Source organism: Chaetura pelagica, unplaced genomic scaffold (assembly GCF_000747805.2).
Source record: "Chaetura pelagica isolate M959 unplaced genomic scaffold, ChaPel_1.0 scaffold2, whole genome shotgun sequence".
Classification (NCBI taxonomy): domain Eukaryota; kingdom Metazoa; phylum Chordata; class Aves; order Apodiformes; family Apodidae; genus Chaetura; species Chaetura pelagica.
Window position 1 is genome coordinate 6,604,318 of NW_009952796.1, and position 9,997 is coordinate 6,614,314.

A 9,997-nucleotide genomic window follows, 5' to 3' on the forward strand; every position below is an offset into this window, starting at 1 on the left:
CTGTCCCACAATGAACAATAAGGAACTCTACCTGCCTGGTTCAGAGCTGTTTCAGATTTTATTTATAGTTTTTTCTTTAAGGATGGGGAAATGCTTGTAAATTTGCATCTAACAGTGAATTAGGGTTCCTAAAATTACCTCTGGGGTTTAATATCTAGTATTCTAGTGTGGGCTTATTTTAATTAAGAAGTGCTTTTTAGTTTGGCCGGTAGTTCGAAGATTTTGTGGTTGCCTCTTCACCATCAAGATCACAGTTTCCTGAAGTTTGTGAGACCCATTAAATAGCAGAAGGTGCAGCCAAAGCTCAGGAGTGACACTGACAGTTAGCATATTTCTATTAGTGACTATTCTCCCCTCAAGAAAATAGAGTCCACTTCAGATTTTTCTTCTGCTCCCACTTACCAGATACTTCTAGTTTCAACATCCTTTCTTTACCTTCATACTTAGAAACTACACATTAGAAAGCATGGACATTACACTGGAATAGCTAATTGCATATTATCATGAAGAAGGATTGGACTCTTGTTCTGCTTTACTTTTCATACAGCAAAATAGGTATAAATCCAAAGGTGATCTCACATCTAAACATATAACTTAAGTTAAACATTTTTCTAGATATTTTTCCCCCCTTCCCTTTCCCTCTCCCTGTACTCCTTTTACTCTGTTACTTTCCTTTTGGATGGAGGGAGGAGATGGGAAGGGAGCTCATTTGGCAGCTCATGACCCTCCAGCTTGACTTTAATGAGATGATTCGCCAAGGCAAATTCCTCATCATCCAGCATACCATCTTTGTCAATGTCAGCCAGTTTCCATATCTTGCCCAGCACAGTGTTGGGCAGTTTAGACCTTACCATCTCTTTCTTTGCATTGGCACCGGTTATTTTACCATCAACGGGCGAGAGTGTGTAGAAGATCTCATCATACATGGGCTTGTCCCTGGCCACCACCCATTCAGCATCATCGATCCCTTCACCAGCGCCTTCACCATAGCCATGGCCAAATGGACCATGCAAGGTGCCCTCGAAGGCTCCTCCCTTCACCATCTGGGTTGGCCGCTGTGACTCTTCCTGGCGTACAAGCACCATGAGCTGGGCGATGTCATTGGCTAGCATGTCTTCCACAGTCTCCAGCAGCTTGCTCTTCAGAGGCTGGAACTTGCTAAAATCCTGGGCTTGCAATTGATCCTTGAAGTGGGACAACACAGCAAAAGGTGAGTGACATGACCATGTACAATGCAGTAACAGTGTAGAGTGGGATGTCTGTCTGTTGCTTGGCTCAAAAACCTGCTATGGCAGAGAAATGGGGAGCTTGGCACTTCTTCCTCTGCTAGCCCTCTTCCTCAGCATGTGACGGGGTCCCCCTGGCTGGCCTTGCTGTTACTTAAGTGCTCCTAAAGCCCTACAGAAAATCTTATCAGCTTGCAAACGGGGGACGATAAGGCAAAGTGAGAAGTGGTTTACTTAAAGGCCTGGATAATGGCTATATGCAAACAGACTCCTTTCCAGGCCTTGAATACTAAATTGTTCAAGGCAAACTGGTTGTGCAGCTTTTGTTATGTGATCCAGCCAGTGTTTTGTGTTCCCTCCCTCTCTGTATTCTGGGAAGGAGATGGCATGCTGGCAAAATACTGTTTTACTCATCATCATGCAAGACATCTTTCAGATGCCATAAAGACAGTAAAGTCTGTAAAGAGGTGAGCATGTCTCAGTAGAGGTAGAGCATGGCTCAATTGTTGTAATTTTCACAGGTAAGCAAAAGTGCTTTCAGTAGGGCCTGCAGATAACTGTCTTCTAAAAACTGTGAAATTACCTACAGCTTTATTCTTCACCCTCTACTCATCCACAATATTCACTCCTACTGGATTAGTATAGTTATTTTTAAACAGTTAAAGATGCATTTTAACAAGCACTGAATTGGATCTTCTGTTGGATACACTCCAGAGATTTAATTCCCAAGAACTAACAGAAAATACATGTTTTTAAAAAAGGAGCAGATACTGTGTTTTGCATAGGGAGTGAGTAATGACTTCAACAGCTAACAACTCAGAACAGGTTTATGCTTGGACTGAAGCCATGCAGCAATGTAGCAGTATCCAGCATTGTTTGAATATACAATACAAGGCTCTGATCCAAGGTCCTTTGAAGTCTTTGACTTATATGAACACTGGGTCAGGCCTCAGCTCTGCAGAACAGAAAACCCACTTCTCTGCTTAAAATAGAAAAGGGGTTTTAAGTTTCTGCAGCCTCCTTTCTCTTTTTCTAGAAACAAAGAGTGAAGCAGAAGACAAAAAAAAATGCAGCCGTTGAAGAAATGTGCATATGTAGGCTTTTTAAGATACAGCTTTTATTTAAATATAACTTAGCAGTATTCTTAGGCCTGAAAAATCTGCAAATGGAATCTGGATGTCTGGTGCTCTGGCTAAGATGCCACTGCTTACCTGCATCTTTCTCAGATTAGGGAAGTCTCCTGGTGAGATCTGATGCTCCCGTTCAATCCGAGCATAAATCTCTCCCAAGTTGTTAACAAGCTCTTTCTTTTTATTGTCTTTCCCAAACACTGAGGGCATTTCCTTCTTTAGGGAACTGATGATGTAGGCATGGACCTGAAGAGCATTAAATGATAAGAAATGAAGCATTAAAAGAGCACGTCAGAAAATTCTTTCCAGCAGAGAGAATCTGCACCTAGTACTCAACTCCATCTTGTCCCACCCTGAAGAGCAGTCTTTTCAGTTGCCTGTACCTACTGGTCATTGCTTCAGTGCTGTTCAGCTGTGTGTTCTGGCTGTGCTGAGACAAGGTGAAGACAGGGTATGAGTCCTGGGCACACAGAAAGTAACACACTTCCTGGAGCGAATGATGTTTTGATTATTTTCCTTCCACTGGGCGTGGACTTCCAATGAATAGTACCTTTCCAGTCCAAACCAAACATTCAGGTTTTGGAGCTCCCTAGACTTTGTTTAATGTTTTGGTACCAACACCAATCTGTAACTTATGTGACACTTTGCTTTGTGGTTTGTGTTTTATTTTTGTTTTAATTTTATTTTTTTAATTTGTATATATTTTTTGTTTGGGGTGTGGGGTTTTGTTTGTTTGTTTTGGTTTGGGTTTTTTGGTGGACTAAGCATTTTCTCTTAAAAATTAAGACCCTTGCACAGACAGCTTTTTAGGGATCTTTTGATCTCTTTTCTCAGTTGATATGGTGTTCTTCCCAATATTGTGAAGGCCTTCAGTCAGCTCATTTCAAATTCAGAGAGATACAGCAGGTTGTGTTTACTGTTCTTCTGAGTGTCCACCTCCTCTGCATCCATCTAAGCCAATACCAAAGTTTAAGGCAAAAGACCAAGAGCTTACCAATTCCCTTGGTGTTTGATTCTGATGTACTGAATTGGTCCTGATTGCTACCACAGAGCAACTGTTTTTCAGAATCCTTCAAGTGCTACCTGCCTTATCTGTGACTATCTTCCTCTCTCTGGACTGTCATGATTGATGCACCAAGCAGGGGAGGTGCTTTCTTCTCTGAGGTACATAGGACTAATATGCAGGGCCTGAGTAAAATGGGATGGAAAAAAGAGTAGGATCCACCAGCTCTGCAAGACAAACTGGCCAAAACCATCTCCCCATAGCCTGCATACTGCAGAAAGCCCAAACTGAATGCTTAGGTTCTTCTATGACAACACCCACCTTGGCTAGCCGAGCTCGCTTGATGAGATCATTCAGCTTCCTCAGAGCTGCATTGCGGGGCAGGCTCTGGATATCTCTGAACAGGTCCTGCTCCTCTGCCTCAAACAACTTGCGGTTGTCAGGAATAAGCAATGGGTGGGACCAGAAGGAGCCAATGTAGACCCTGATGACCTCAGGAGTGTTGACAATCTTTCCCAGGGACCACATGAGAGCACCGTACACCCGCATCAGCTGTTGAGTCTCTATCTGGTCAGCCTTGTTGAGAACAACTCTCATCTTGTCCTCGTGATTCTTCAGGGCCTTGATGACCTCAGAGAATTCATCAGAGATGTCCAGCTTGTGCGCATCAAAAAGGAGAATGATACGGTCAACCCGCTCTGCAAACCACTCCAGTACAGCAGCAAAGTCATAACCTGCAGGGGGTGGAGGAAAAAGCAGAGACACATGTATGGAGTAGAGAAATCTGCCTGCTGTATCTGACTATGCAATTTGTGGGTAAGTTTGCAAAGAGGAAGCTTTTCCAGTAGATCAGGGAGCTTGATAAAGGAACCTTAAACATTATTTCTAGTCCCAAAGAAGGTGGAGATAAGGCTCCAAGAGGACCTTATAGTAATCTTCCAATACCTGAAAGAGGCTTATAAGAAGGCTGGGAAAGAACTGTTCATAAGGCCATGTAACAACAGGACAAGGGGTAATTTTTTTAATCTAGAAAAGATTTAGGTTGGACATGAGGAAAAAGTTCTTTAACATGAGGGTGCTGGGTCATTGGAACAGGTTGCCTAGAGAGGTGGTGGAGGCCCCAAACCTGGAGACATTCAAGATCAGGCTTGATGGGGCTCTGAGCAATCTGTTTTAGTTGGAGATGCCCCTGTTTATTGTAGGGGGGTTGGACCATTGAATTCAAAACCCAGGATTCAAATAACCTGACTTACCTGAGTAACCATCCTGTCACACCCGCTGCATGTGCACAAAGCAAAATTATTTGTGTGTACTTAGCTAAGTACTTGATGCTTAGAAGACAGCATTCCTGTGAATACCAGAGGTGGACTCAAGCTACAAGCAGTAGGTTCAAATTTCACGTGCCTCACAACTAAGGATAATGCATGCACAGTGTTAGACTTGTGTCTATCCCTACACAATACAGGGCATGATAAATAGTGTTACGTGGAGATGCTTTTCAAACAGCAATGACAGCAACAAAATGACCTTTCCTAGGTCTGTGGTGTTTTTTCCACCTTTGAATCCTCACTGAGAGACTGGTGCTCTCCCTTTGCTCTGTCAGGCTCTCCTGTGCAGTGCAACATCTGGGGTTATCTGTGTTGCTAGAATATGCTATTTGCATTGAAATCCTTTAACATACTATTTTAATCCTGGATTTCATGAATGATAATTAGTTCAGTGATGGGTTCCCCCCCAAATTTTTTTTCCCCTCTCTGTCCTCTCCAAAACCTAGAGGGCAACCAGTGCATCCTAGTCTTTGGATTAGCACTCTAGAAGGGAGGACTGCTAACTCCTTGAGAGTCAATTATAGTTTGCTCCTTAGAAGAAAAGGGGAGGGGGACCTGCTCTTGCCCTGTTCTCTTCCTCAGGATCTACAGAAATCATAGATGGAGGAGACAGACGTTTGTCCCACCAGTGGTTTTCTGCTCACTAAAGACACTGATGCTGCCTCTAGCCGCAGCAAGTGATGCTGGGCCTTGGCTCTTTGCTCAGCTACATCCGATGCAGAGATCTTCAGAGAATTCAGACTTGCTATAACTTTAGACAAGGGCCTGCTGAGCATGCAAAAAACTTTTTGGTATCTGTGTGTCTTGTCCAGTCCATGTATCTAATCTCTGTAACAATCATGACTTGGGACCTCTTGCAAATGAAATAAACTTGGTCCTGTTTGCTTTCAGGTATTAACAGCCTTTAAATCTTAGATGTCCTCACTGTAGGGAGCTCACCTCCATGTGTCTAACTGCCCAAACTGCATTAGGAGGCACAGACAGAAAGAATCAATGCCAATACCTCATTTCCCTCGGACTGCATTCAAACTGTAAGCTGTCCCACTGTAAGCAGATCAATGAAGTTGCAAATGAGGATTCCCCTGATCTTTGCTAAAAATAGCATGCACACCCATATTTAATGTTCAGTTCTCCCTGGGCTGTACTGGAAGTCATATAGCATGGTAAGACTGTATTCTTCATATGCAGAGCTACACAGCTTTCTTTTTCAACATGGAAGAAATGAGTCAGGGCAACTTTGGAGATGTTTGTGCATTGAATTCTGTCAGATATCACTGACTGGGATACTTTCTTGTCAATCTGGCACATGTTTAAATTGCACCATGACTGCTTCTTTCAGCCTTTTTCTTGTGGGAATCTAGGGGGAGTCATGCTCTCTAGCACACTTTGCAATACTTCAGAGATGTCCTGTCACATCCTGGTGATGTGGATGGATTCCCATCTTCTTCACCCTTCTTCAGGACAAGTGGGGACTGATTATTTTTTAAAAAGGGAAAAAAAGGTAGTATTATAGTTTTGGTATTAGCTGAGGACTGACCTTAGTCCTTTGAACTGTCTGGGCTCAACGTTGTGCCCAACAACAATGTGCCCTTGTGGCCAAGAAGGCCAGTGGTATCTTCATGTGCAGATCGAGGGAGGTTCTCCTTCCCCTCTACTCAGTCCTGGTGAGACCTCACTTGGAGTATTGTGTCCAGTTCTGGGCTCCCCAGTTCAAGAGGGACAGGGATCTACTTAAGAGAGTCCAACAGAGGGCTACAAGGATGATTAAGGGACCTGCCTCATGAGGAAAGACTAAGAGACCTAAGGCTTTTTAGTTTAGAGAGGAGAAGACTGAAGGGGTATCTAATTAATGTCTACAAATAGATGAGGGCTGGGTGTCAAGAAGGTAGGCACAACCTCTTTTCACTTGTGCCCTGTGATAGAACAAGGGGCAATGGATTCAAACTCTAGCACAGGAAGTTTCACCTCAACAGGAGGAAGAACTTATTTACTGTGAGAGTTACAGAGCACTGGGACAGGCTCACCAGAGAGGCTGTGGAGTTGTCTTCTCTGGAGACTTTCAAGACTTGTCTGGATGCCTTTCTGAGTGATCTGCCCTAGTTTTTTTGGTCCTGCTCTGGCAGGGGGGCTGGACTCTATGATCTTCAGAGGTCCCTTCCAACCCCAAACATTCTGTGGTTCTGTTTGTCCAAAAGTATCTTCAGGTGCTTAGCTCTTGATTTTATCAGGTGTCAAGCCTGGATCCAGAGTAGCACTTAGAGGGTATCTGCTCTGAGAACCCCTCTCTTTCCTATTAATGAACAAAAATGTATGCCTTTCTGAGTGATCTGCCCTAGTTTTTTTGGTCCTGCTCTGGCAGGGGGGCTGGACTCTATGATCTTCAGAGGTCCCTTCCAACCCCAAACATTCTGTGGTTCTGTTTGTCCAAAAGTATCTTCAGGTGCTTAGCTCTTGATTTTATCAGGTGTCAAGCCTGGATCCAGAGTAGCACTTAGAGGGTATCTGCTCTGAGAACCCCTCTCTTTCCTATTAATGAACAAAAATGTTGATCTATTCAAAAGAAAGGGGAATTAATACCTGGTGAGATCTTTTGTATATTCCCAGCTGTTACAGTAACATACAGTGACTCTTGAATGTTCCTGTCTAGATTAGCAGGCTTGCTTTCCCAGCTTCATTGCTTGTTTGGAAATAATCTCCTGTCAAGTGTTCTGTGTATCTTCATTAAAGAGAGAACAAAGCCCTGGGAGTACCACTTGGTGATGCTTCAGAGGAGTCACAACAGCACGGGTTCATGTGCATCCTATGCTGGGACAAAAGCCCAACCCACATGCTGTATGTCCCACTTGCTTTGGTGCTTAAAGAAACATGTGAGACCTCTCTTGTTGGAGGCCAGCTAAGCAAGAAACATCTTTCTTTGTGTGCAACTCTTAACACAGCCAATCACATATGCATCCTCCTGTAATGGAGGTAGCTGGCAGGAAAACCAAGGTGATTGTGTATTTTGTTCTTAAGTGACAGAATCCTTAAGAGGAGGAAAAAGTAAAAATACCTGGATTGTTGTGTTGTTGCTTAACATATAGCATGCCAAGTGGAAAGGGCAGGTGGGATAGACTCTGTTCACAACTATTTGCTTAAGAGTTGCTGACTGTGATGGTGTTTTCTCAGACAGGTGCCTACACATGGGTGATTCATAGGGTTGATTTTTTTTTTTTAAGTCTTGTTTTTAGCATATAAAAGAGGAGATTGCTACTAAAGCATTTGGATAGCAGCATGACAGTGTAAAACTCTAAGGACAAGCTATTAATAAAGATGTTTAAACATAAGGTCTTAAATTTGTATTTTAATGTTTAGTTCAGAGCTTTCATTTTCAAAAGACTTCTCAGCAGCAGAGTGAACTTGAGACATTTTGCATGAGTCCAGCCAGAGCTGGAGGTGCTCAACACCTGAAAACACATAAATGTTGTTCTGTGACTAAATCTAAGCATTATAGTCTCACTTCAATTACCCTCCTGCCCCTTTTTTATCTCTCAGATGTGTAGGGCCTGACTCTTTCTTCTGGCAGTTTATTATAGTATGAATTTACACCAAGAGCTGATCTTTTTCACAGTCAAATTAGTTTTCAAAGTGTTCTCTTGCTCATTACTCTGCAAATGCATTATGTCTCTTTATACCCTCTTTTAGTGTTGTAGTGTTGCTAAGGCCTCTCTCAAAAGCATCCAGTTACTATCTCTGATTTGGCAGCATTCCAGTAACAAAGTTATCCACATAAAGCACAATTTTATTATGCAGTTACTGGGTATTTGGGAAGCCATCTGCTTGCTAAAGTTGCACAAACTCATTATTACAGGAATGTTTAGATGGAAATGTAAAGGGAAGATTTTTATGTTCTCTGGCTGTTTGAGATTGCACTTGCAGTTCTGCTGAAAAATATGACGCAGTCTTAAACATTCTTTAGTATCACTGATGCAGTTTCTTTCACAACCTTCAGATAAGGGGAACATAAATAGAAAATGAATCACAACCATACAGTACAAGGAGGACACATTAAACATGATAATAATTTTCTTCTGTGAGATGTTTTTTCATGGAACAGATTTCCTTCTGACAGCATGAAGAGAACTGAACAGACTTAACATAAAGCTAACACGTCAGCAGGACTGTCAGTGGATTCATCCTACAGAGAAAAAATTCTTGCAGAAATCCTGCCACCCAGTCTCCACAAGGCCAACTGGCTTAATGAATATTTACTTGTGCACTACTGGAATACCTGGCAGTAGACATTTCATTCACATCTGGCAGGATTATGACAATTACATGTATGTGAAGTCTGACTAGGCATGATACAATCTTTATGCTGACTGTGGGAAGATGAATGACACCTGACCCAGGATAAAATCTGACTGTAAGATTTTAAAGCTAATGTAAACCAGCAACAAGTCTGTGTATATTGTTTCAGCATTTCTCACTGTGTAGCTACACTGATTGTTTTTTTGTTTGGTTGGTTTTTTGTCCAATAGTAAGCTCACTACTGGATTTCCTATCTTGTGAAACTGTGGCCACAGCCCCTGTGGTGGTGGAGTTCAGCTGGGATGGAAGGGGCATAGCAAGATCAAGTAATGCCAAAAAACCCAAAGCTGCTGCTTTGTACTAGGTATCTCACAGCTTGCTGTCAATACTGCTTTAAACCATGCTGCTACTTTTAGGAATTTACCTCTTTCTTGCTGAATTTTAGTCACTAGGAGCTGCCTTCCTGTCCTTTTAAAGCTGCTATTATTCAGAGACTAAAAAGTCACTAGATTGTGGCCCTCCTACAGGGCAGAGTTTTATGGCTATATCCCTATTTGTTAACTGATAGATTGGCTCTGTGTTTCTGAGGTCAGGAGCAGAAGAAGGGATAGTCAGCATAGCAAACACTGGCTACCTAGAGAGGGAGGAGCCCTTGGAGATTAAATGAGTGCCTATTCCAGGGAGCTAGTGACTTGATCTGAATCACTGGTAACAGTGATGTCCTACCTGAAAGCCCTTCTAAGTCCAGGGAAGAACACTATGGTATGGCAAAACAAGCAGGCGGCCCATACTGGAGGGTGAGAATGTGACAGCAGGGGCAGGTGCTACCCAAGTGTGACAGATGGCTGTAAGCAAAGGAGAAGGAAGGTAACATGACAGTCAGGAGCAGAAAATGAGGGGAGGAAGGGAGGGTAAGCAACACATGCATTTGAGGACAGATAAAGTGGCTGGGAAGCAGGGTTGGTGGCTGTTGTGAGATCCAGGGAGGGATAGCACAGCAGAGAGAAAAGGGTACTGGGAAAG

The 9,997-nt window shown here is 42.9% G+C and overlaps 1 protein-coding gene across 1 annotated transcript in view; it reads right to left on the bottom strand.

Moving 5' to 3' along the window:
* Positions 1-314: 314 nt before the first annotated feature.
* Positions 315-9,997, bottom strand: part of EHD3 (EH-domain containing 3) — a 34,485-nt gene continuing 24,802 nt past the window's right edge. Inside the window, exons 4-6 of the mRNA XM_009994789.1 lie at positions 3,681-4,093; positions 2,438-2,602; positions 315-1,184 (exon numbers count right to left, since the gene is read on the bottom strand). Of these exons, the coding sequence (XP_009993091.1) occupies positions 657-1,184; positions 2,438-2,602; positions 3,681-4,093 (1,106 nt within the window). The 3' untranslated portion in view covers positions 315-656. The remainder of the gene's footprint in view (positions 1,185-2,437; positions 2,603-3,680; positions 4,094-9,997) is intronic.